The 27577-nt window shown below is 54.3% G+C and overlaps 2 protein-coding genes across 3 annotated transcripts in view; both read right to left on the bottom strand.

The window, feature by feature from the left end:
• On the bottom strand, positions 1–3827 carry LOC122371512 (apical junction component 1 homolog). The gene is made up of 3 exons (XM_043347889.1): positions 3797–3827; positions 3102–3362; positions 1–1541 (listed from the first exon to the last, which is right to left on the bottom strand). The coding sequence occupies exons 1-3, from the start codon at positions 3825–3827 to the stop codon at positions 1–3; spliced, it is 1833 nt and encodes a 610-aa protein (XP_043203824.1).
• A 362-nt stretch (positions 3828–4189) lies between these two features.
• The window catches only part of LOC122371518, a 62590-nt gene continuing 39202 nt past the window's right edge, over positions 4190–27577 (bottom strand). For both annotated transcript variants that reach the window (XM_043347894.1, XM_043347895.1), the window contains exons 5-6: positions 7308–7470; positions 4190–5919 (exon numbers count right to left, since the gene is read on the bottom strand). In XM_043347894.1, coding sequence (XP_043203829.1) covers positions 5006–5919; positions 7308–7470 — 1077 coding nt within the window. In that variant the 3' untranslated portion in view covers positions 4190–5005. The remainder of the gene's footprint in view (positions 5920–7307; positions 7471–27577) is intronic.

The raw sequence follows: 27577 nt of genomic DNA, 5'->3' as shown, positions 1-27577 counted from the left end.
TCACTCGGGCCGGTCCTGACTGATATTGATCGTTTTCACCTTACCACAGTCCCTGGGAATCTTCAGCAACTGCTCGGGCGTGGCGTCCGGCATGATGAGGCACATGAACGTGTTGCCCGTGCTCGTGTCCTTGGGGTAGATGGTGGTGGGCGAGAAGGGCACGCTCTTCTCCGAGTAGGCACACAGTCGATTGTACACCTCCGGGTAATCTCTGCGTAGACTCACGCCACGACTGCGCAGGTGGCGCACGATGTTCAGAAAGTTGACCTCGCGCGCCCGCTCGGCGGCCAGGTGGGGCAGCGAGTGAGGCAACGAGATCAGGATCAGCGTCTCCAGCTCGTCCAGCTCACGGGTGATCTTGGGCGAGGGTTTCCGCTGCGGACTGCGGCCTCCCAGGAGCGGGCTGAGCTTGAGTTTGGCGCAGCGCGGGATGATCTGACGCTCCCACTTGGCCACCCCACTGAGCGGCAGCTCGTTGAACACGCAGATCACGATGTAGAGCACCAGGCGCGTCTCCGGGTTGTAGGACTTGCACAGGTCGATGATGTCGCGGTAGACGAGGTGGCCCATCTCACGCGGCAGCAGGTCCTGCCACTTGATATAGAGCGCCTCAGAGGCAGTGCCGTTCTCCCTAGAGAGGAAGTCGTCAGCCGACTCCGGGCTGGGAAAGAACACCTTGAGCAGGCCTCTGCCGTGCGTTAGATAACCCTGGCGTGCCGTTCGCGAGAACTCGAGCAGAAGATTCTCATCCTCCTTTATCTTCATAATGATCTGCTTGGACATGGCTTGCGCGCGGATAGCGGCGCACACTCGTTTGTGTCTCTCCCAGTGCGCGCGCCGGCACTCCCGCGAGCAGTAAAATGTCTCACAGTTGTGGCACATCTTAAACACCGTCTTGGCCTCAGTCAGGTTGGTCGTGCGCAGGCACATCGAGTTCTTACACTTGATGGTGATGAACGAGTCCGCCGTCTCGAGACCGTCCTCATCTCCGCGCACCTCGGCGGCCCTCTCGTTCTCCACCGGCGTGGTGGTGGCTCCCGACCGGTCCGTGTCGCCCTCTGCGTCCGACGTGTCGTCTGCGAGCGGCAGCCGTCTGCCGAGCTCCTCCAGCGACACGCCCCGCTCGCCGCCCTCGCCCGGCTGCCAGTCGTCGTCGCTGACGTCGAAGCGCACCTTGTGGCCGTCGATGGAGTCGCTCAGGCGCCGCTCGCCGGTCGGAGAGCTGACCTGCGCCTGCAGCGAGTCGCCGCTGGACGCGCAGTTGTCCGTGCTGCCGCTGTGCTGTCTGTGCTCGCCGCTCGCCGAGTCGACGCTGTGCAGCTCCTCCCAGAGCGGCGGCTCCCCGGCCGGCTCCGGCTCCGCGTCGGGCTCGGGCTCCGGGTCCGGGTCGGGCTCCGGCTCACTGCTGACCCACGCCACCGTGGTGATGGCGTTGGGACGCTGCTCGGGCGGCGATACCGCCTGCTGGTGTTCCTGCGCGGGCGGACAGCCCCAGCCACCGCCAGCAGACACCACGTGACCGTTCCGACTGGGGTAGTCGTCTGTGGGACGGACACCGAGGTTACTGGTGTGCACAGCAACGATTTACCGGTGGGGCGCTTGGAAATGGACACACAACCATTACCGTAGTGGGCAGCACTGGGACAGTGATGAAAGATCACATACAGATAAAAGAAAATTGAATACATACATTGGTAGCTCAGTTAACGAGCTATCCCACTCCCTTTTTTCACGACATATTTCTAACTCGATTGCCGATAGGCTGAACTGAGCCGCACCGGCTAGGCGCTCAGCTCCTCTCTGTACAGATGAGTTAATGACATACGAGCAGACTGAAGAGCACACATGCTGGTCTCACCTGTCTTTCACGGACTGGTAGAGCTAGACTGAGCAGCTACGAACTCAGCTGCGTGAGACGGGCATGCGAAGAAGTAACTGTTGCAACACTCAGCTACAGGGTTCAACAGAGTCGGAACATTCATTTGGAGACTGGAGACGTGATCCGCTGTCTGTGTGACATTCCTCCGAGCATGCCGTCAAGCGCAGCTCAGCAGAGGCGACATCAGCTCACATGCGTGCGTCAGCTGTTGGCTCAACTCGGCGTGAGTTGTGAGTTGTGAGTCACTGCTGCGGCACGTGCTGAGTGGCGAGCTACTGGTGCCGGGTCCCCGTGCTGCAAACTCAGCAGAGTTGGCATTACACTGCTGCTGTGTACGACGGAATGGTCGCGAGCTACGACGAGACGGATCAGAGCATTCAGTGAGTCACAGCCTGACCATGCATCCAATGAAACACAGAGAGCTTGGCTACACCCTGTATTATCGAATGGCGGCAAAGTTCAGATAAATAACACTCAACATAGGCATCAAGGATAGACTGCGCATGTCGCACGTGCTACACCATGTGCATGTTACATGCCATAGCCAGGCATATCGATATCATCGTCAACTAGGCAGGAAAATCATTGACTAGCCAACACACAGACATTCGGACATTCGGCATGGGTTGGAACTGAACGGTATCAGTCTTCAATGAGTCGATAGCAATAAAAGCAAATTAGTCTGAAACCTTATCTGATAAGAAAAGCGAGCACACTACAAACATAACGTCACTTAAATATGCGTTGCATTCACTCGGCAACCGTGCTCAGAAATATAGAATCAACAATGAAAAGAAACACTTTAGAGAAAAGGGTAAAAAGGAGTGTTCGTGCCATCTATATTTCATGGAACAGAAAACTCGCAGCCGCAGCAACATACATGCTCGCATAGCATAACAGTAAAACCATTCAATGAAAAGTCATTCGCCAGCTCTATGCATTGCACAACTTTCTAAATACCAATAAAGGTTGTCCGGACTGGAACATAGTAGTTTTGGTCACGAGGCAGGACACGTAGGTCCTAAAGGGTCAGATTGGGTCGGAGGTCAGGTGAAGTCCGAGGATAGGTCAAACGATTTCACGTTTTACGTTCATCTGGTGCCCAGCCCAGGGTTAATCCCTGAGTGAAATTCATCTCGGATCTAGGACAGGTCGGCGGTCCTCCAGGTCGGGTCAGGTCAGGTCAGGTCGGACCGGTCTCTCCTGCGGCCCCTACACTCACCACTGGCGGACGGCGGCCGCTCGTAGTACCGAGTGCCGACCAGTGAGGTCTCATACAGCACCCGGCTGGGCGAGGCGCCGCGCCGCGAGCCCTTACTGCTGGTGGAGCTGGGCCGGCGCGGCTGCTGCTGCTGGCTGCCGCCCGAGGCGGGCAGGGCCAGCAAGGAGTCGAGGACGTCCTCCACAGTGACGGAGGAGCCCCGCCGCCGACCAGCCGGCGCGGCGGGAGGGCACGGGAGGGGCGCAGCCGGCCGGCCCGAGCCTGCCGGTCACAGGGGCACGGTCAGACGCCGGCGAGTGGCAGAGAGGAGAGCAGGGGAGTATTGGCGGTGTTGAGCGAATGGGAAACGAAGATGTCAAGTTGAATTACCACCGAGCCCAGTGAGCATAAACGCACGCTATGCATTCTGCGAATTCGAATTAAATTACATTTACTTTACTGCCTTGCGTGTCAATTGAACGGAATGAACAGACGCATCGCACAACTAAGGTCGAGAGGAAAATGCAAAACTGACAAACGTCTAGTATCTCTCACTCAACACGAGGTGAAGCGAACCATCACACCAGCCAATAGTTCGGTTACAGTTCATCAGCAAGCGTAACTATTACTAATTTGGTGTGCAAGGCATTTACGCTACACGCGGTGAGCCATCACCTAAAGCGGATATTGGTAGTGAAACACCTCATTTACATTACTGGCATCAGGCGCGAGTTCTGAGAGGGGCATCCCGGTACACATGCATGCATACATGCGACACCTGACACGAAGCAATCTGCATAATGAAGAGGATCAGTAATCCATGAACACATTACCGGTGTTTAGTAAATAACCCGGCACTAGTCAGCAGTAGTCTCAACAAAATCAAAAGAACGATTAAATGGCGAATTAGCGCTGGTAGTGTGAGTACAAACGAGCAAACGAGGGGTTAAAAAGGCGCTTGGAATGCTCACCTGGGCTGACTATGCTTGGCGGATACGTGTGTCAAGATGTGACGAAGGTACTGCCAAAAAAGAAGTAACGCAATAAAACGTGATGTCTATAGGGTGCAGATAACGTGCGGAGAACCAAAACAAAATAAACGCCGCGACTCCCTCTACTAATTTATTAAGTAGATAAATAATGAAATATACAACATAATCGTGACTAAAGATCGCACGATACGGTGATCACTGCAAACAAAACAACATTAAGCCCGATGTTCAAAACGATCGGCTTGTTTCTTTACAATGAGCGTCATTCACATAGCACATCTATTCAGCAACCGATTACATAAAAAAGTATTCTGCAAATCCGTGTAATTAAGCATTCCAAACGTAAGAACCGAAACACGAACACAAGTGCTCCTCTGCCAAGCAAACATCCATGCAGCTAAAATGCAGCAACGCCTCGGTAAGCGGGCGATCTAGAACGAGATGTAATAGGACACGATTCGACGAAAAGAAAAAAAAACGAGTGACAATACTTGGTCCTGAATCAGATGGAAAGGTGCACAATGGGACAAAGGTTACGTATTCCTCTTGAGGGCCTGGAAATTATGCAGTCTCAATATGTGATACGTGATCTAAATCGCAGACGAAAAAAAGACTGTTGCGCGTTACAAAATCACATAGAAAAGCATCACAAACATGCCAAACAAAACCATATTCAGACTGAGACGGAATGAGTGAAAAAAATCAAAATCAATTATTACGGCACCTTCAGGCGCAGAAAGCAACACAAACGCTGCGACAAAACACCGGATCTCGGATAGAAACATGCCCCGCCATTCGCCCATCGGAGGCATATATACAAGCAGCGACACTAGCGAGCGACATTGAACTCATGGAGCCCCGGTGGCCCTCTGATCAGCCGTCTGTGTGGGCTGACCTGACCTGACCTCTGACCCCGACCAGCGGGCGTCACACTCACACCATCAGCAACTCACCGAGCTCGTACCGGTCGCCCTGCGGCTCCGGCCGCGGCTGGGCCGAGTCGGACGCCGTCGCCGGCGAGGAGGCCGCGCTGCCGCCCCCGCCGCCCCCGCTGCCGCCCCCGCCGGCGGCCAGCGGGTCCGAGAGCACGGCGCCGGCCGCCTCGGGCGTGGGCGGTTCATCCATCGGCTTGGTGCCGACGAACGCCGTCTCGAGCCAGACGGGCCGCCGCGACGGCGACGTGGAGCGGGAGCCGCGCGCCGGGGAGCGCCGCCGCCGCGGCGAGCCGGCCCGGCCGCCCAGCTCACTGGCACTGCCCGACGCCGAGCCGGTCGAGTCAAAGTAATGCACTATGGCGCTGGTCACCTCGCGAATCGAGCTGTGCACGTCCAGGTCGGGCGGCGGACGGAGCGCGTTCACCGAGCCGGTGCTGCCGGCCGCCGAGCTGGCACCCGAGCTGCGCGGCAGACTCAGCCGGCCGCCGCCGCTGGTCAGGTTCCCCTCGCTGCGGCCGCGGGAGAAACTGCTGGCCAGCCGGTCGACGGGCGTCTGGTAGCCCTGGCCGAGCCGCTCCTGACTCCGCCAGCCCATGTAGACGGGACGCCGTCCGTGGCCTCCCAGACTGCCGGTGCCGCTGCCCACCGGGCTCTGGGTGCCACTGCTCGGCTGGGAGGCCCGCCCCACACCGCCAAAGTAGAGGCCAGGGCCGCGGTCACTAGCGGCCGGCGAGGCGGCGCCCGAGCCCGGACTGGTGAGGCTCTCCCGGGAGGTGCCGCGCACATAGCGCCAGTCGGGCGGACGCACCCGGCTGGGGATCACCACCTTGGACTGGGTGGTGGGTGTGGTGCACCGACTCGACTGCAGGCTCTCCTTGGAGGTCGACTTGGAGTTGAAGCCCGACCAGCCGCCTGTGGACACATGGGAGGGGCGCCGGTCAGCGATGACGCACACATGAGAGGTGCCAAAACCAGCCGGGCTCCACTTCAACGAGACAGGCGTCCATCACATAACGACAGCCGGAGGCCAGCGGCGCTATGAAGCGCGGAACTGGGTCTGCCTAATCCAAACAGAATCTATCACGTGTTCGGCAGACGCCAACGAAAATCATCAAGAATGTGAGATGCCTCGGCGCACGATAAATGATGAAATTTTCACGACGATGCACTCAATCACTAGACTTTACACAGAACAGCAAAAATAAAGCCGCAAGGAAAAAATAACGAAATAATTATCGATTCAACATAGCATTAATTCAGAACTAATCGGTTAAACGATCGTTGACGGCAAGCATTTCCGAAGATATCTATGGCAATATAATCCCTTTAATTTTCCCCTAAATGGTTGGATAAAAATAGGTCGTTTATCCCTTTTATGCGACGTTCCCGAGTGAAGTCGTAATATACTGTGCAATATCTCCAGGGTATCTTATCTACTGTGTAATAGCCAAGGCCGTAATTACTCAAAATGCTGACTGTCCTGTCACTGTGCTTAACTGCACCACTGCATCACTGCACCGTCCTGACCAGTGACCACCTATCGCGGAACGGTGAGCGCGATGTAATAAGAGTTGCAAGACTTTTGGTGGTCTCCCCTCTCCTGCTGGGTCCACCGTCAGAAATCCGAAATGAAAACATTCCTGTATGCTGCACGGCGTGCAATCTCCACATGTGACCTAAGCAGGGGTACCGTAACAGTCCAATCCAATAGACCTCGTACGGCGAGGGAGAGGGGGCCTCTGAGTCTCGGAGCGCTCTGAATCGGACAGCCGTCTCAGATTTACTTGTTCAGCAAACATCAACCGGGGAGCGTTGCCAACAGCGTCCCGAAATACATCCGTACTGCGGAGTCAGTGATAATTGTGCTGCACGACACTGAGTCATCCGAGTCATCTGCCGGGATGAGTCAGATGAGTCGAGAACTGTACCAGTGCAGTAGGATGACTCGACCTGGTTATGAACAATGTGCAGGGGACAGTGGTAGGGGTCGAGCGTGGGGGCTGGAGACTGATGTTACGGTAGCTTTATGGTGAAAGTGTCGAGCGGTGATTGGATATGGAATGAAACGAGAACAAGTGAAGTCAAGCTGATTATGGTACGTTATCTAATTAACCGTAATCTACCTCCCACTAAGATGCTGGTCCCATCAGTTGGCAGAGCTAACTGGCCATTTCAGTGAGAGAAATTTTGATGAACTAAGCCAATTTCGGACCTAACAGTAGTTACACAGGGCATCCTGTCCCCATCCGACCGAGTCCACCGGCGTCCACCGTCCACCGTTTGAGTCCGTTTGCACTCACCTGCCAGCGATCCGGAGCCATAGTCCCTCCGGAGTGTAGTCTCCGGCTTGGCGCTGGACTTTTTGTACCACTCGGGCGTGTTGAGGTTGCGCAGCGAGCGCTGGAAGCGCAGCTCGTGCTCGCTCAGCTGCCGTTCGCCCCTCATCAGGTCATTCTCGGGCGGCTGAAACAGATGGGACCGAGGTTAAACAGACGTTCGCGGGTGTATACAGTTATACACACGCAGCTGAAATGTGGGGTCGGCTATTTCATCGAGAGTAAACTGTTTGAGAACGAAAGATATAGGTATCCGGAAGTGAGACGCCGTATAAAATGAATGGCGAATGGTGCATATCAACTTAAGTCTAGTTAAAGTTATAACACTGAATTAACGCTGTGAATATAACAGGCGCACATAACGCAGCAAGTCTGATCAGTTTCGTGTTAGGGCTAGAGGTGGAAATGACTAACGTTTTCCAAAATCTTGACTAATGACTGACTAATGACTAATGACAATTTTGGTTGACTGACTTTTGATTGACTAAATTTTCGTCTCAAAAAGCTTGACTGACTATTGAATGACTAACGCTACTTTTCTTGATTTTGACTAATATTTGACTAAATTTCGGAATTTGCTAGCACTGCGTAAATAAAAATCTGCCGATACGCTAAGAAATATAAACGATGACCAACACCATGTTTTATTTTAATGTTTGTTCCATTCAGCATTTCAGAGCATGTGACCTGTGATGTTTGACCACAATGAACGCAATCAGCAATGAACAAAGCAGTGCAATCAGCAGCTGGGGATGTTGGCCACTGGCGGATCCAGGGGGGACATTTAGGACCATTGCCCCCCCCCAAAGCCCGTTTGCCCCCCCCCCAAAAAGACCCGAGTTTTAATATTACGCCTATGGCGGCGCATGGAAAGAAAGGGGTCATTTCGGCCATTTGCCCCCCCCCCCAAAAAAAAAAAAAAACGTCGGGCTGGATCCGCCAATGATGTTGGCCATGGTGGGCACTGGGCCAACGACATTATATGCCTGGCTGAAACGATTACTGTTAAAAGTACAGCCTGTGGCCGTTTACAAGTTACGCATCAAAGCGCTTCTAGACGTCCGATCGACACCGGAAAAAAACACCAATCGATCCCAAATTTTATCCCTAATCATTTTATGGCCAACGCAATGCGAAGCGGGCGCAAGATATGTCGGCCGTTACGACGCCTGGTTCGGGAGATAACAGGGGGAGGGGTAAAATTTACCCCCCCCCCCCAGTCGGGCGCGTTCGGGGGCGACCCCAGTGGAGCGCGGGCTAAGTCACCTCACGAATTACGACAAATTAGTCGACTAATATGCAACAAAATCATTGACTAATGACTGACTAATGACTAACAAATATTTTGGTTGACTGACTTTTGACTGACTAAAAAAGCGCTTGACTAACGTTAGTCGACTAATTTTTGACTAATGACTAATATTCATTTCCACCTCTAGTTAGGGCAGCATGGAATGCCGTGTGAGGTCATGCCGTCCCGTGCTAGCGTATAGCGTATCCTCGATCGTATCTGTTGGGACTAAGTTATTGTGCAGTGAAGGACGATGGACCGGACAGGCTGGCACGCTCGCTGGAAATGCAGACCGCTGCAGACACGAGCCACGAGGCGATTATTCTTCTCTTCCTTGAGGGACATAGCCAGATAACCTTTTTCTAGTAAGTTCGTTGCCAGACCCGATGCATTGTATCTATCTCGCCGTACGAACGCTTTCTCGTCCGTTCGTTCCCTCTCCGGCCTCCCCACTCTCTCTCGGCGCTCGTCAGCTCGCGTCGGCCGCTTCCCGCCGACCGACGATCGTCCCGGTGGAACTGGGTCAGCGCTATTGGTGCCAATCGGAATTTCTTTTCTTGGAATTCCAATTTTTGTCCAATTCCAATTTGGAATTTGGACGGAATTCTTAACATTTTTTTGGAAATTAATCGGAACACAAGGCCTTTAAAATTTAAAATTTTAAAACGGAGGCCTTTAAAACGCTTTTAAACACTTAAAATTTACGCAAAAAATGCAAAAATCGTTAAAAATTGGAATAGCCCCCGCTTTGGACAAAATTGGAAATTTACTTGGCAATTTCTTGGAATTGGATCGGAATTGGAATTGAAATTTCATGAAATTGGCACCACTAGTCAGCGCGAGGTGCGCCAATGGGAGCGGGTGGACGGCGCACCGGCCGCAGCGGACGGACTGGACAGGCCCGACGGCCGCCGCTCCGCCGCCGCGCTCAGGGCCGGCAGACCTCCACCAGCCCCGCTGCGCCGCAGGAGCCGTCAGCGCCATGAGACGGCCCGTCGAGCCACAGCCTTGGACAGTCGGTGGGACAAGCGACACGGCAGCCGCGGCGGTGCGGCGGCGAGGCCCGTGTCCGTGCTCGGTGGACCCGACCGGCCGACCGTGGCGGTCGCCCCGACAGCCGACGCCGGCGGCAGCGGTCACAAAAAGCCGGCACTCACGACAGCGGAGGGCGCGCGCCGCCGGTGAAACACGGAAAGGCCGCCGTCCACCATCGATTGGGCCGACCACGACGGCGCCGACGATCGACCCGGCCCACCGCCGGCACGACGGACGCGTACGCGTGTGCGTGCGGCCGTCAGTGCGCGCGCAGGGGAGCCAGCGACTATCTCCATGCCTGCGCCGCGCCGCAAAATGCAGCATCCAGCGCCTGTGCACTATTTATACGCTACGTAATTCTTCCACAAAACATAGGGTCGAACTTGCACCTCGACAAGAAAATGCACCGAAGTGCCTGTGCACTGAATATGAAATGAGCTGTAAGCGGCGTGCCTTGGCCTGCACGTCACCATGCCCGCGTGCAATAAGCCATTGGCCGCGGGCGCTGATCAGTGTTTGTTGCGTGCCGCGTGCGTGGCGGCTGCGTGCGTCGCGTGTCGTCCTATTGATACAATCTGCCGGACTGCGTGGCTCGCGCTGAATGGGAGGGTGTCGTCGGGGCGTTGGTGTGTCCGCCTACCTCAATAGGTGCATGCAGTGGATGCACTTAGACAGACGACATGAACCGTTTCCCTCAACGGCGTTGCAATGCCATAATAAAGAGATAGTTAGTTATTGGAGCGACACCAAAAACGAGATAAAAACAATAGTAATTCCGGGGATCCCAGGCTCATCAAAGTACAAACAAGACAGCTGGCTCTCTAACACAACGTTCGACATGTCGATACGATCGTTGTCTGTAGGCGTTCCCACGCCGTCCTGTGGGTTAGTGACTAGTGAGCCGCCCGAGACGCGGCGGACTGGGAGCCGACTGGTCGGTCTGCAGAGAGAGCTGTCAGCCACCAACACCTGTCTTTTCCCACCGCTAGCTACCTAACTACCAGGCTTCAGCCACTCGAGCTGTTGCACCGCACGCAGCCGCGGAGCTGGCGGCACGCGAGGCCGGCTGATTCAGAGCGAACTGTCTTGAAGTTGCGTGTGATTCAGAGCGAACGTCACGCGTCTTCTATTGAAAACAGCTATATCAATCTCCAGGAAAAATATGAGAAAATGCGTCCAATGACCAGTCATTGATGGAACGTCGACAGGAAAAAGCAAGGCAAATTCCATGTTGGCTTGTAACGACAAAGCATGCCCCTATCACCTGAACTGGCGACGCCTCTGATAACGGGGGCTGGGGCCACCACGCCCCTGCTCCGCACACCTGTGTGCCCTGCATACAGACAGGTCTTATCGCCGTGGGGTGACGGTGCGTCAGAGACGACACGACACAGTGCCGACGGCTGATGGGACGCGTGACGGACACAGGTGTCCCGCCGGCCCGCCGATGGACGCACGCACCCGCAGACACGAACCGACACACGGTCTAGGACCAACACACAGCCACAGACTAAACAGCCCACCGTCCCGGCCCCCCGCAAACACGCAAACATACCTATCACCCAGCAGCGGCGACCACAGAGCACAGACCACCGCCGGCGGGTCAGAGGTCATGAGTATGGGTCATAGAGCAGTACCATGTGAGGTCAGAGGTCATCACCAGACATGTCAGAGGTCATAAGTCAGAGTCTGTCATCATCGGTATTGACCAGTAGGAACAGAGGCTATTGCAGGTCAGGTCAGAGGTCACAACGGGTCAAGGCCAGAGGTCAAGGTATAACACGTCATGCAGCACGAGTCAAGGTTGCAGAACTCAGCACAAGTCAGGGTCAGTACCGGCCAGTGTCAGATGTCAACTCACAGCGCCGTCTGTCCTCGGCAGTGACCTCTGCGCCCCACAGCTCCCACGACTGGCCACTGGATGGTGTCTAGCTCCCACTCCCAGCCACTCGGCCGGCCTGTTGACCCCCAGCACCATGGAGACAGGACCGGCCGCCGCGCCGAGCTGCCCGCCCGGGGCGGGGGCGGCGGCGGGGCGTCATCGGCTGTCCCTGGTGGGCCGCCGCGGTCGATACGGCCGACCGTTACGGTGCGGACACCGATGCAGCCGCAATTAGGCCGTCGATGTGACGGTAAACGTCCGCCATTTGTCTTCATCGGGGAGACCTTACGCAGGGCGGTGAACGAACAATCGATATTCGCACTACCGAATGGGGACACAGCGGTGGGCTGTATTTAAGGTCATGATTCATATTTAGCCTCCTGTGTCGATACTTGAGAACGTTTGTCTATTGGCGAAACATCAATACGTCACAAATGTTGTCAGATAATCCTGACAAACGTTTGGTTGGAGCGCTATGTACGGTGACTTTTGTTTCAGTAAATCTCAAATATGTAGTTTCAGTCAGCGGCTACCATTGACGATCGGTTTCGATGGGCAGTCGTTACACAATGATGATTCATTGACTTGGAAGTTGGAAGGACACGTCATGGCCCAATACGTGTCTCTGCTACCACTGCAGTGTCACCGGTGCCGTCGGCGTCACTTTGTGGTGTCAGCAGGGAAGGGAGGTCAAACGTGACCGGTTCACACACCACGGCGTCCCCCGGCGGTACAAAAACGATGTCACGTCACAGAGCCGACAAAAACTCTATTCCGCCGCCGCTGTCAACCGCAACACCGTAAGTCGAGCTTTACGCTCCACGCAGGGCATATGAGTCTACAGTTTAGTCCGTTATGACCTTTGATAAATGCCCCCAGGAGTTGTGAGCCATTCAAAGACTCGACAGAATGTGTCCATGGACCTCACACGACCAAACAATAACCAGCTGACGAAGCTTACAGAGGAGCTCGACAGACGAAACACTAACAAACCTTGTGTTGCGGAGAGGCGGCTCGCCAGGTGCCAGAGATCCACAGCACATTCGGCAGCGACGAGCTCCAGAAAATCATGACCAATGACCAGTGGCACTGACCAATGGCTAATGACCACGGACTAGCTATCTAGTCGCCGAGCGCTGAGTAGCCAGTGACTACTGACCACCGATCAGCGACCAGTGACCAGTGACCAGTGACCTCAGCAACTCCGGTGTCCCCCAGAGGCTCCCTCCGAGTGGCCAGTAACCGATCTGACAGCGGCGTGGCCGGCCGCCGCTCCACTGAGCCCTGCTAATCCAACTCGTCTCCAACTGAGCGCGCCCGGCTGCCAGCTGTGTCGGAACCAGGGATGCGGAGCCGTGGAAATTTCAGACGGCTCCGGCTCCGGCTCCGGCTCCGGAGAAAAAAATCGGCTCCGGCTCCGGCTCCGGCTCCGGGTGAAATGTCATGGCGGCTCCGGCTCCGGCTCCGGCTCCGAGTAAAATGATCCGGCTCCGGCGGCTCCGGCTCCGGCGGCTCCGGCTCCGGCTTCTACGCAGTACATCCCCTATGCGATCAATTAAATACGGGTGGAAGAAAAAAGGCGATGGGATTGGTACACGTTGCTTCTGTATTTGTATAACAAGGCTAGTTTGAATACCACATTGTTTTACGCCTTGTACTGTCAAACCGAACTAGGTAAATAATTGTTTCCTCTTAACCCGGCAGTTGCTGGGGTATTTCGCCACCCACCGTTTGCTGGGGGGGGGGGGGGGGCGTTAAACGCCCCCAGCCGATAACTCGAGAACCAATAGGCGCAGCGAAACGCACGAGGCGGCAAACGAAAGAACGCGACGAGACGCTTCAGATGAGTACTTTAAAGTTGAATTTTGAGGTCACAGGTCGGGTCAAGGTCAGGTCAAACACCTGAAATCGGGCTTTCAGTAGCATGGACTTCAGGACTTCGCAATGGGCGCCTCTTGTCATAAACTCTGTCAAAACGGTGCACAATCCATCATATAAGGCCTACAAGAGTGTCAGCTCCATGTAGGGGTCAGTCAAGCATAGGTCAGGGTCAAGGTCAGGTCAACCGGGTAGGCACATATCCCCGAAAATCAAAACTGATATTCACAGCCCGTGACACATGTTTTATGGGTAATTCGGGGCGTAGAACACGATGGTGACATTCATTTTATCATATGTGTACGTGTTTGGCTAAAAAAGTTCAATTTAAGAAATGCATGTATCATGGTCGTCAAGTAGTCACGAGAAATTGCCAAGTTTCAGTTCAAGAATTTGGGAAATGCGGAACGATAATCAATAATCGAAGATAGCCATTTGATTGTTCATGGTATTGGCAGTCTAATGGTGTTTACGGCATGTCTGTATGTCTATTCTGTGATTTTATATGATTTTTTGAACATATGCCGTTTTTGGTCGAAAACTCAGAAATCATGACGTCACTAAAACCTCGATATCTCAAAATTTTTCCGACCGATTTTTTTGAAACTTCGTCACAATAAACTTCAATCAATTCCCTACAGGTACCCAAAATTTGGCGCGCCTGTGGCGCGCCGTTTTTATGCTATGGCCCGGCGAAAAAAGTGGGGGCGTTTAACGCCCCCCCCCCCCAGCAACTCGCGGGTTAAGAAAAGGAGCCGGAGTCGCCCCCTTTTTTGACGGCTCCGGCTCCGGCTCCGGCTCCGGGCTATATTGTTTCACGACTCCGGCTCCGGCTCCGGCTCCGGGCAAAATATGCCGGCTCCGGCGGCTCCGGCTCCAGCTCCGGCTCCGGCTCCGCATCCCTGGTCGGAACAATTACACCAGCTGAGCCCAGCGGACCACCCGAATCGGCCGTCTGGCGCGACCCGGCCGGTCACGTGGCCGTCCACCGACCCCGGCCGCGACCGCAGCGTGCACGTCACGTGACCGCGCTCTCAGAGCTCTATCGGAGGTGGGGTGACTGCTGTGGTGCCAGGTGCACCTGCTCGCTGACGTGTCGATGGCGGTGTCGGGTCAGTGTCAAGGTTGGTGTCAGGCCACTATCTTGGGGTGAAGCACTGATATCTCGACACGGTGGGGCTATCAGAGCTGCTTTCCGTTCGAGACTCGGTTCGAGTGCAAGATACAGGGATAGTAACTAGAGTGAAAGAGATGTCTGCACTGCAATGGACTGCTTTGGTATACCATGCCGACTGCCGAGCCGTATCAGTAATTTGTTATATCAGCAAGGCCTCAGACATAAAACAGTGAGACGGGTTACACAGCCAGGGTTGTATACGACTCAATCAATAGCAATCAATTCAATCACGACAAATTTGGGAAACCAATCAAATCAATCAAGTCAGAGCAGTTTTCGGGAATTGATTCAATCGACTTAAACGCGACAATGAAAGGAATCAATCAACTCAATCAAACGACTCAAACCAAGATATACATTAGGTTTTTTGCCCCACCAACTTGGAAAAGTGTCCATAGCAGTCTGGTGTACCTACCTACCTACCTACCTACAGAAGAAACAATAATATTGTCATTTATAATTATAAATTGCCATGCCATTCAAAGTTTCTTTGTAATAAGGAAGGATACCTAGTGATGGACAGGTGGATCATGATATTGAGGTTCAATGGGTAGAATTGGAGCAGAAGTTTCATTTAATGGGTGCAAAATAACCCAGTAGTTGACTTCAACAAACGCCCCTTAACCCAAATCACCACCTTTCACCTAAAAGTTGTCAATTTAATTTTGGCCATATTCCAGCTAAGTCATCAGGCCATCTACCCCATGTAAAGCCCCCCGTCTGTCTCTTATGTGAGTTATGCGGAGCTCTTCTGAATTGAACCCTGAACATAATGAACCTAGCTAGGTTACATGCCACACTGACACCATATTGATATGAAAGTGTTGAAAATGTGCTACAAATTTGACAACTTCATTAGGTATGCTTTATGAAGACAGCAGGAAAGCAGGTAGGTAGGTACCTACTTACCTGCCTAGATATGTCACTGGCTACCAACAGTACCAACGAAGGTAGATAGGTTATATGTGAAGAATTCAAAACATTTTATTGCAATACAATTTGAAACTGTTAGGACTGGGGGATAGGGATGAGCATTAAAAATATATTTAAAAGGAAATGGAAAGGACAGGGACTCTGGAACCACAGGATAAGTTAAGGACAAAGGAAGAAGAACAAGGAGAATTAAATGCCGTTGGTGCGACAACTTATACGGCCTTGGGTGCGACTGCGAAAAAAAACAAAGAAAACGTTTTGCCAAGAAGTATGCTAAGCTTTTATAAATCCTTATTCTACGTCTTTTAATTTTTTGGTAAGATGACGTCATTGATTATCATGTAGTATGGTAGATCATCATAAAATAAATCGGTTGTACAACACCAATTTCGTTTTAATTATTATTTCATTTGAAATAAAACCACTTAATAATATTCGGTAAAATATTTTAAGGAAAATGAAATATATTAAATATGTTATGCCTAGGCTCTCAGGAGAAAAGGATCAACAAACGTTCTGCTGCAAATTAAACAATGCAGCAAATTAGCTATTAATGTAAACAAACGTAATTAGCGAGACGAAAACGGCGCTTTTGTTTCAGTTATTTTTGTAGGGGTTTCAGATATTTATAGAGTTCAGTGGGTTGTTTCTGAGGAGATAAGGAGATGTGAATTAGTAATTAATCACACTTTTTTAGTATATAGGGCCTTGCACTTTATCATCTGGATTAAAAAAAAAGTTTCCTGCTGAGTGCAGAAAGGTAGGTAGGTGCATCGCCAGGTTCTATCACAGGATTGGAGCAGTTATTGCAGTTGAAAGTCAAAGTTGGCTGTTCATGTTTAGGCCCTGTTCTTTATTTGGCCATCTACCCCATATTACAGTTGTGATGACAAGCAGTTTTCAGTGTAGTTTTGTGATCTTTGATGTCATCAATTGGTGTCATTATTTTTCGTCAACTAAAACTTATTTCAACTTTCCATTCAATCGACTCAATCATACGAGTCACTCTAATTTTCGGGAATCAAATCAGTCAACCAGTCGCTAAAGTCAAACGAGTCAGTCAACCAGTCATCTCGAAAAGTCAATCGACTCAATCCAATCAACTCAAAATACGCGTTGAATCAAGTCAATCAATTCAATCGACTTGATTGGTATAGGTACAACTCTGTACACAGCACATTCGAGTGGACGCGTTTCGTCTAAATGACTTTATCGACACCCTCTCGGAAATTAAAACAATACAAAAACTATTTTTGTATTGTTTTTGTATTGTTTTTGGTTTTAGTATTGTTTTAATTTCCGAGAGGGTGTCGATAAAGTCATTTGACGAAACGCGTCCACCCGAATGTGCTGTGTAACCCGTCTCAATATATACATTTGTCTATTGCTACTCATAAAACAGTGAGTATGACATAAAGCAAAATGACGTAAAACGTCAGTTCGCTAAGCATCGCTTGATGTTCATATTCTGACTTTCCGGTTTGGACAATGGGTGAAACTCACGACCTCCCGACAACTCCAAATGCCGGACAGCCTCGCTTGTGGTCCCACTCTCGGGGTGACCGACTGTCCCATCAGAGTCCCACCGTCCCAATCCCCACCGATAGCCGGAGTTAATTGACGTGTACACAGGAACCGGCTGGCCGGCGCAAAGCTCCGCTATCAGCTGCAATCGCGCTGCGCTCCACCACGAGGCAAGCAACGGTGGGACGGGAATACGGTGCTGATAGAAACGGGCACTGCAACCAGTGTAGCTCGGCAGTGGCTGCAGTGAGCAATATACGGAATAGGATTGGCGACTGTGACCGAATAATTCATTGCACCGCACCAGAACCGGAGAGTATTTTGTCAGTATCGCTCCGTCTGCTCTGCATAATTGATGACATGCTATATGGGTCGCCTAACGTCTGACCCATGCCAGCGATCTCATGTGTCTATTCCAGTGGCCTTTTGATGCCACTTGTTTCATTCTCTGGTATCCATCGCATTTCCATGATCCCACCTTCCCCGAATACCCAGTCTCTGGAAAGCCTCCGTGATCCTCATTCACCTGTTGCGAGGGGCCGCCTCGCCCACCAGGCCCGCCCTGTCCGTCCCTCCCCACAGTAATGTGTCCCTGTAATGGATCCGTGCACCTCACCGACCCATGTCCGTCACGCGTCCAACCTATTGAGCCACATACTCATCAACAGGATAATCTAACCAGGAAACAGCGGCCGACGCTAGAAATACCTGGCCACAAACAGTCCGCCGCCGTGGATCGGTGATGTGTGCGCTCACTAATCCGACCGACTGGTGACCGTATACCGGGCAGACAGGCCGGCCTGTCGCCGCCGAGAGACACGACATCGGCCGAGACCGGCGAGGCACGGCATCGGCGCAGACATGTCCGAACAGAGAGGCACGTCTCTGTCCGATATAGAAACAGCGCAGCTCGAGCAGCAAGGCACGGACGGCCCTGTCCAATACAGAGCGACCCTATCCGAGCAGCGAGGCACGGCGCTGTCCAGGTAGGCACAGACCTGGACTGTCAGAGCTATCCGTGTCACGTTCGTGCCCAAGAGCCTAGACAAGACGCTGTCAAGCGGCGAGATACCTACGACTCTGTCGGAGCGTAGCTTGTCCGTCTTTGCGACGGGAAGCGAGTTGCGCAAAAATACGTCTCGTGTATTCAGAATGGGGACAGAATTGCATAATAATATGTCAAAAGTGTATAGCACATGGGGATGACCAAATGCAAAAATATTTCGACATCCTCTGCCAAACAAAGAATTCACCACACAAACATAAGCGCCTAAAAGAAGTGCCCGAATCATGCCACTTCACTCGAACTAGCATGTAACGTTCACTACTTGGAGGGTACTCACTACTCTATCCTTCTCAGAGACTCAGAGTAAATGCATAGCCCTGCCCAGAGTCATTCTGACAGCTTGCACGCTGATCCCGGGTCTCATCTGTCATCTCCCATATTTGTCCGGCCTCCCGCCGGCCTCCTGCTCTCTCGCTCTCCCCGTTCTCTCTGCGCGTGACCCAGGGATCGATAGGCGGCGCAGGCACGGCCCGACCGCCCTTCTGTCCGGCGACACCGGGCAGCGCCACCGGCCCATAAGCCTGTTAGCACAGACAGCGACTACGGCGAGGTCACTCACATGGATAGGAGATCGCCAGGGGGTGGTGGACATGGGTCAGAAGCTGGTAGTAAGACGGGCAAGAGAGGATGCGATTCATGCTTGTAAGAACATCCCGCGTCGGTTAAGAAAATTGCAAAGAAGTGCAGCGTTGTAAGACTTTTGCGGCTATAACTGGTAGTTGGAGATCAGCCTGACTGTTGAACTCGTGGAGACAGCGGATGATTTAGCGGCTCCGCTGGCAGTCTCGGTCGCTGTTGGCGCAGCAGTCGGAGGCTGCCAGGAGAGGCACCCGGGGATCGATGTCAGCCTCCATCCGTACCCGTTACCCGCTATCGCTTCCACAGCTCACAGGTCACCGAGCGGGTAGGGCAACGCGGAAACTGGCCGCACGAATAACAGAGACAGCTGCGGAATGGCCATTGATCAAACCGTCCTGGCCGTGGCGCGGTGGTGGGGGGATCAATATCGTGCGATTCAGGTCACCAGGCCGTGGCCGACCGACCTCTCGCTGTCGGCAATAACCGCAATACGGAGCGGATAGATGACAGGCGGACTGACAGGACCACGGCGAGGAGCGAGGAGCGCGGCGGGCAGACAGGGATCCGGGGCAGCGGAACCCGGAACGACGCGGGTAAACCCGTCCCACTCACTGGGATCAAAGGGGAGGTAATAACCGAGCAACGCGCTGCGCATGCCAAAGTATATAGGCAATATCAGTTACACGGTGATGGGACGATGGATGTGTGCAACCCGCACCCGCCCGCGCCTAGGCACGACTATCAATCACGGAGCAGCGTGACCCAGCTATTCTGGCGGCTAAATACAGTCTGTCAGCTGAATGAAATTGACACGCCATGCACGACGTGCTTATAGCATGCAACAACCTACTTTCTTCAACGACCCTCAGTCTGTTTCCATAACCAGACAGGCATAGTCGCACTTAAAAGCTGAGAATACGTTTTTCATCGATTCTAAGACAGCTCAGCATCACGAACCGACACCCAGGCACGACATGATGACGTTCCAGCTCCATGACGTCATTCGTTCTGCCCATGGATACGAGCCACGACCCTGCATTGACCCGTCACGACTGCTTTAGCGGTATAGGGTGAAGAGCTCGGTCAGGGTATGAGAGGTGCACTAGCGAGCGACGGAGCACCCGAGGGCGGGAGGGGCGGAGCGGGGGTGCGCGGGGCTCACCGGCTGTATGTCCCCATCGCTGAGGTGGCGTGACCGTCGTCCCCAAAGTTTCCTGAACATGACGGCAGCCGGTCGGCCGGCGCGGCCTCGACACTCCACCACCCTCCAGCGCGACTGCAGCCAGCCGGCAGCGCCGCCGCCGCCGCCGCCGCCGCCGCCGCCGCTGCCCGGCGCGCATCGATTTTCGAAGACGCACACCGACTAGAGAAGGAGCGGCGAGCCGGCCGGGAGCCGGAGCACCAGGTCAGAACACCGAGAGCCATCCGGCGCCGACGTCCGATGACGGATGCGCGACGGATGGAGGCACGGATAGCTGGCCGCCACAGACGGAGTCACGCGCTGTTCGGCAGCCGCCGAGGCGCGCAGTGCTAAGTGAACCTGATGGATGCGCTCGGCTTGTCGCTTCTTATCTCCCCCAATTCGCGACTAGCGAGAGGAAGGTCATCCCCGGCACGTGGCCACGAGCACGGCCGCCGGCACGGCCTGTTAGGCGACATGGGAGTCATTGAGGAAACTTCGCCGGAATTACTTCAGGGTATTTCTAGGTAACGGGAGCTTCCCCTGGTTACTGAGCTGGGAAGAGTTGAGGTACTTCCTCAGTCAAACAGCTGCTAGTTGTCAACTCGCTGCATCCGACAGCCGAAATCACTCCGCTCCAGTTGCTGTCAATTGATCGTATAGCAAACCTGTCACTCACTGGCTAGGACGAACATCATAAGTGAAACCCACCATTTCGTAAAACCGTATCTACTCGAGGGCGCATTTGTCGCAACTCAGTACTCCGTGGCGCTGCTCCACCCGAAGTCACCCCAGTCACCGCCACCCCTCCCCCGGTTCAGAATTAGACATGACAAGCGGCCCGTCGCCACTTCCGCCGAGGACATCTGGCGCCCCGCGGAGCTGAATGGGGAGAGTGACGGCCAGGCGCAGCTGACGGTCCCTCGCAGTCGCCCCTCCCCCCGACCGAGACGACGGCGACTCCATCGACTCGACGGCAGAGTCACACCCTGCCGTCTGCTATATAGGGTCAAGAGTCGCGTCCGGCCATGTATCAGGAGAATCAAGGAGGGTATCGGGTACAGGCGTTCCATGACCTATGAAGTCAACACATTGGTATTTGATCGCTCACTTGAACACAAATCCAGCCGATGAGGGCGACAGTTAACCAGAGGAGTTTCTTATGTAGCATCGCCGAGCCCCATGACTCAACAGGCCGTTAGGTCTAGGAGCTAACATAATATGCTGGCCTCAAGATATTTACCGCTTCGGGCAGCTGAAGCGAGCAGCATTACGTCTGCAGCCGCCGAGCGCTGCAGAAAGTGAAACGAATGCCGGCCATCTTCAACCAATGACGATTGACCATTCAGCTCAATGGGACTCCATGCGGTGCTGCTGCATATTTCATGCAGTCGTTACATGAAAGAAGCATGCCATGCCGTCACAGGGATTGGTAGTATACCATGAATCTTCCAGCTAGCCGGAAGTGTTGACAACGGCGGAGCTTGTAGTGCATGGTGAATTATGCCGCTCTCGGCTGATCGCCACACGTCACACTGATGACGTGATTCTTGGTACGGAGAACTGTCTGTCGCGTGTCACAAGTGATAGACATAGACACCAAGTCGGTCACGGACACCAAACGACTTTACCGCATATTAGCTTTTAAGATCGTGGGCATGCTTCATTAATTCCCGAACATGAAGTGACATTTTAATGTCAAAGCAACAGATCGGGATACTAACAAGTGTCGTGAGACGAGTCTTTCCCCGATTTACGATCGTAAAACGGTGGGAACCGGGCCGTTTTCCGCCCGTGTATGACGCGAAGGTTATCCTGACGCACTCGCTCTTCGAACAAACAATAGAGACGGTGTGCCATCAGCTTTATCAGCGCCGTCAGCGCCATCAGCGGGGCGACAGCGGCCGCGTGCCGCCGCTGCCGAGCCGCCGGAGACCGTCCGCTTACAATATTGATTCTGGCTGGATGCCACGCCGGCTCACGGGCCGCCCGGCGCTCAGAGCCGGCGCCGGGGGGATATCGCCGCTCGGCCGAGCCGACTGCCTCCCCCGGCCGCTCACAGATGGCAGCAGCGGCTGGCCGACCCAGCTGGCTGTCGCCCCGGGTGAGGGCGACACGTCCACCCCCGCGCCGGGCGCCGGTCAGCGGGGGTGGTCGGGTGTGGGCCGTGGGACTCTATTGAGACGGGGCAGCACCGTGTCGGCCGAGCATTGCACTCGGCACGGCGCGTGAGGTGCGCGGCCTTATGATCTGCACGAGACCCACCGGGGTGTATGGTGCCGGTACTCCGCAGTCAGCACTGGCCGCGGGGAGTGAGTGTCGCCTGATCAATTCTGCCAGCTCGCCGCAGCAAATGGGAGTTCCAGATTATGACCTTATCCTCAGCGTAACATATCCGCGAGCCCATAAATTGTCTGGCCTATATTGTCAGTACACGAATTCTCCATCTAGGTAAGGCATGCACTGGCCCGGCGCCGTAATGCTTCTCAGGTCAAGCGGAGGCCTAAAAACACTGGCAATCAAATGACTGGTACTCTTTTGCAACAATGATTCAGTCCGAAAAACTCGCCCCGTTCCGCCAAGGCGTCTGGTCGCTACGTATACTATGCGGCACAGCATACCGTCAGGCGTAATATACTAGCGCCATCTATGTGTGGAAATATCGCTAGTGCGGCATAGCGCCCACCAAAAACAATCGGTCAGCCTCTGCCCTAACCCTTCGTTTTTATTAAAACCAAACAAGTGATATCCAACTAACCAATATCAATTTGTTATCAGGGCGGTGTCGGGCCCAGAATGAGCGACTGACAACAATAAATGCCGCCTTTCCTTACGACATCACCAGAATGTTGGCTGGTTTTCATAGCTGCGCCTGCACTGCCCGGCATGCGGTAGTGATCGTATACCGCAATATCATGGCCGAAATGACCAAAAGCTATGCGGATGCTGGCAGTATGCTGGTCTCGAGCTGTAATATACATTCGTTTGTATTTCCAATCCAAGTTGGATTGTGCCGAAGTGCGGTCAACTTTGGATTTACCTTTAAAATTAGCCATATCAGATTTAAGATTAAGCTATCATATTATGAGGATGGTTTAGCAACACAGTAATGCTACAAAAAAACATACCTATTACGAAAAAATTGCAACACTCCATGAGTCCATACCTATATACGCTTTGAAGTCGCCAACGATTGCAAATATCGTAACGGTTGCACAATTTTAGCAGCCTCGAGCCAATGAAACGAAAAGAAAAGTCGTCCTATCACACTCAGTCACGGTCCGCTAATCCAAACAATTTTCTTGGTATCGATTCTTTTCGCCAGGGACTAGCTCAACGTCCAAAAGGAATCGTGTCCTGGGCTATCAGCTGTCCAATGTCCATCTGTCTATAGTGTCCAGCTGTCCAGCGTCATCCGTCTAGTACCCAGTTGCAGGATTCCAAAACCCCCTGGTCGCAGTCTGACCCGCTGACCGCAGGCCGGGCCCGGTTTGACCTCTGATCCGCCAGGCCCGGGTCGACCTCTGGACCGTTGGGCTGAGCTGAGCCAGCAGTGGCGGAGACCACAGCCGCTCGGCGCGCCTGCATCGGTCCGGTTCGGGACACGACCGCCAGGTGGCTGCGACTCGTGACCCGGCCGGGACCTCAGCCCGCACCGAACAGGCTCCGGTGAGTCTGTAATACCTGAGCTCGACTGCGCCGCGCCCGCTGCCTGGCCCCCACAGGCTCCCAGTTAGAGAGGTTTGGAGGGAGGCTCCCCGCGGGGCAGCGGCGCACCTTTTCAGGGGCGCGGCGGTGCGACGCAGCGGTCTGTTAGCTGACATCAGCTTGCCGAAAGATTTTTCTTCCTCATTTTCGGCTGGGTGCAGCACTACGCAGTTGAACAGGCAGGCCGCAGGGGTGAGTCGACTCACCGAACCCCCGCTGGTCCATCTGCGCGGCCGCCTCGCAGGGGGCCGGCGATCGAGACCAAACGGTCACGGAACTCCCTCCACACCTGTTCGCCAAGACACCGAGTAAACCGTCCCCGATACGCCCAAATCGCTGAGTGTCCGAGAGGCACACTACTCACAGATTTCTATAGAATATCACTGACCTCGGGCGCAGCGATTACCACATAAAGCTGGCGATTTTTCCCGCACAGCACGTGACCACACAGGTGGACACGTCTGGTGGCTACAACACTGGTGAGCGGTCAGCAAATCGTCGTCGTTCATATCCGGCAGGGAGATTGGCGACGGTGCACGGTGTGCTGACAGCGGGGAGAGAGAGAGAGAGAGAGAGAGAGAGAGAGAGAGAGAGAGAGAGAGAGAGAGAGAGAGAGAGAGAGAGAGAGAGAGAGAGAGAGAGAGAGAGAGGGAGAGAGAGGAGAGAGAGAGGGGGAGAGAGAGGAGAGAGAGGGGGGAGAGAAGAGAGAGAGGGGGGAGAGAGAGGAGAGAGAGGAGATGGTGAGTGGTGGATGGGGGGATGGTGGGTGAAAAGATGTTTAACGGTGGACGGAAGACGGTAGGAGGTAGACGGTGAACGGTGAACGATATGCTGCAACCCTTTGGAGTGGACAGTAAACCTTTGGCAGTAGAAAACGGAACCATACCAAGGTGCAGACGGTGACGACGAAAGCAACAGATAAGCGTGACGGCCTCAGAACATTGACCGGCAGGGCGGTCACGAGCGGCCGGCGTGAGGCGGCGGCCGCCCGGACCGGCCCGGCTCTGACCAGCCCGGGAAAGCTGGCACGAGCCGCCAGTACATCACATTCCGGTGCAATGCAGCGCGGTGCACCTGGAACCTGACCAGAGACACAGATTACACAGACAGAATGCCGTCCGCCGAGACACGCCCGAATAGTTCCAATGTTGACCAGTGCAGGACAGAGCTGCAAGGTTGCAGTTTAGACCACGCATGTCGTAAGGTCTCCACGCGGCGCTGGTCTCTCAGTGACAGCGGACGGCACAGACGGTTTTCTGACGCTGTCAGCGTTAGCTGCAGGGGCTGTCCCTCAGAAGACCGAGTCTCCACCCTCCAGCCTAAGCCACGAGACGCCACGGCCAACACCAACTGGCTGCTAAGTAGCCTTCAATTAGGCCCATCAGGGATGCACCACCGCGGCTGCAGCACGCTGCTGCGTGGAGATGAGATGATACAGCACCATCTCTGCACGTCGTCGCCGACATTCTCGCATATTAAACACATCCCCCCCCCCCACGTGGCCCAAACGCCACAGAGCTGAAGAGTGACCAATTCTTCCGACAAACAATAATTTTTTTCCGACAAACAATAATTGTAATACGCCGATGTATCACCGAAACACGTTTTCACCTTTCTCTAATACCCGATCGGGTGTCGCAGAATCCCTCCAACTGCCAAGGACGACCGGACACCAATGCCCGGACGGAGGTAGCACCGGGCTGCCGGCCGAAATAGAGGCTCGTTAGGAGACGACCGGCCAGACAGACCCGGGGTGGAGTGCAGATCGAAACGAACAGAGCTGCTGGAGACGACATGGCCCGGTGGGGCAGGGGCAGGGCAGGGCAGGGCGAGGCGAGGCTGGGTATAGGGCGGGACAGGGCGGGGTGGGGTAGGCGGAACAGGGCGGTAGGGGCGGGGCAAATGAGGCGGGTCCAGGCGAACTGGGAGAGCCAAACGGGTAGGGGGCGGACGAGGCGGCATGAGCACTGAGTAGGGCAGATATCGGGTACTGGGTGGGTGGCCTCTAGCAGACCTGAGTGTTGTTTTGTGTGCGTCTGGGTGTGTCCAGTGGGCGGTGTAACCACCAAGAGTAGCGCGTGACCGCGTGTGTGGGCCAAAATGAGCGATACGAGGCCACGCCACAGTTCTGAACAGCTAACCGCTGGGGAGGCGCCTATTAGAGCGTGTTCGTGGTCCGCAGCTCCACGGGGAGCCAAATCGGCACCGCTCGTATAGGCTGACACGCCCAGCGCGACGCGGCACAGGTACCGTGTCTGAGTTCAGTCGGGTCTGCTTCGCATCAGCTGCCCCGATATCTATATAAAAGAAAGCCTCCTTCACCAGTCAGCCTTGCAAAAGTCCCTGTGCAGATAAAACAGCGCAGTAACCACTAACCGCGCAGCCACCGTGGGAAACGAAAGCGCAGCTGGAGCGCAGATATCGGGCCGTGTATTTGGACTGTAAGCACGTTGGGTGGCGGCCCATCTGCGACGAAACCCTGTTCGGTGGGCCACACGGCGGCTCTGAGATAGTTCCCAGTGGTAACCAGTTAGACAGTGTCATTGAACCGTTCTTCTGCAGAGTGCACAGCCAAGTGCTAGTAATATAATTTGGTGGTGTGCAGTCTGAGTGACCGTCTCGGGCTAACTGCATCAGCAACAAACTATCAACCAGTCTACTTGTTTGAGCAGAACAGGAACCCGTAAATCGACAAGCTACTCGAAAGATACTGAAAAAAGAAAACTGTGTAGCTAAGTCACACAAACGCTAAGCTATTGGGAGCAATTTTATGAGTATTTTTCCGCGGTCTTGGCAGAAGGGTGTCGATGAGTCAGGGCGAGTCTCGAGCGCCTCTCCTGTGTTTAGATTGTCCGAGATAGCGGCGTGGGTGAGGCAGTTAAGCCGGCGGTGCCCTATCGCGTCTCGAGCAGTGTTATCAAACGGCCTATCTGGGTACTGTCGGTCCAACAGAACCACCCAGCAAGCCGCCGCTCCGGCCGGCCACACAAACGGAACCCACTGTATACATACGTGATGATGATTTAACTTTTAAGTTCTGAGGAACGAAAATAACATCACAGAGGCGGCCATTTATCGCTGATCATGCATGTAAAAACTGTATGGGGTAACTAAAACAGTCCCAGTTATGGACCAATAAATTCCCGCTAGAAGTATAACTGAGCCGTTCTTTTCATCACCAGCGGACAGATCGTAAACGGACCAGAGTCCGGCGGCGGCGGCCCGCCCCGTGCCGACTAGCTATTCAGGGATTTATTCCTGTCATCCTGATGTACCGAACCCGTTAGCCGGGCTGACATCCCGCCGCGGCGCTCCAAACACGGCTGGACCGGGCCGAACTGCAGCGAGACGCGGCGACACGGACCGCGCGGAAATGTAATCCGGGGGTGGGCTGCGCCCCGGCGGAGACAGCAAATTCCGGCGACCCGCGGCGCTTGGCCTTGGCGTCATGTTAACAATCCGCCACCTCCATCGCGCGCAGAATAAACGGAACCCCGCAGGGCGCCCGCTAGTCAGTGAAACACTGGCGGCGCTGGGTCAGGGACGGCAGGGTGCGTCCGACCCATCCGACGCGCGTCCCTGATCCTATCGCTCGTCCGACCCACCGAAAAAGAAAATGACTTCCCTCTCCGGACAAATCACTTCCCGTACTTGGCCTTTAAAAATTGAATTCCACTAGTCACAGATTTTGGCTCTCTCGGAGACAGCAGACCCAAAGGCATGTAAGACAGATTTGGTCCGATCATTCTCGGAGCTGTAACACGTCCCAGACGCCCATGGTTTTCCGCAGTGCAGCACCGCAGTGCAGTCTAAGATCCCACACAGAGCGGGGATATGTGGAGTGTGGATATCAGCCTGTGGTGTGGAGTGTGGAGTGTGGAGGGAGAGAGTGTGTGGTGGACGGAGGGAAAGTGGTAATAACGCTCAGACCATGGCACTTACCGCAGGCGGGCAGTGTACCGGGGTGCCAGCGGCGGCAGG

This window comes from Amphibalanus amphitrite, unplaced genomic scaffold, assembly GCF_019059575.1.
Source record: "Amphibalanus amphitrite isolate SeventyFive unplaced genomic scaffold, NRLGWU_Aamphi_draft 001251F_arrow, whole genome shotgun sequence".
Classification (NCBI taxonomy): Eukaryota; Metazoa; Arthropoda; class Thecostraca; order Balanomorpha; family Balanidae; genus Amphibalanus; species Amphibalanus amphitrite.
This window is presented reverse-complemented; position numbering and strand designations above follow the sequence as displayed.

Bases quoted from the DNA above. Each gene is read 5' to 3' on its own strand.
- LOC122371512 (XM_043347889.1), bottom strand. From the start codon at position 3,827: ATGCCCCTCTCAGAACTCGCGCCTGATGCCA. The intron at 3,363-3,796 runs GTAATGTAAATG...TGTGACCGGCAG, and splicing joins AGAACTCGCGCCTGATGCCA to GCTCGGGCCGGCCGGCTGCG. The intron at 1,542-3,101 runs GTGAGTGTAGGG...TCCGTCCCACAG, and splicing joins GCGGCCGCCGTCCGCCAGTG to ACGACTACCCCAGTCGGAAC.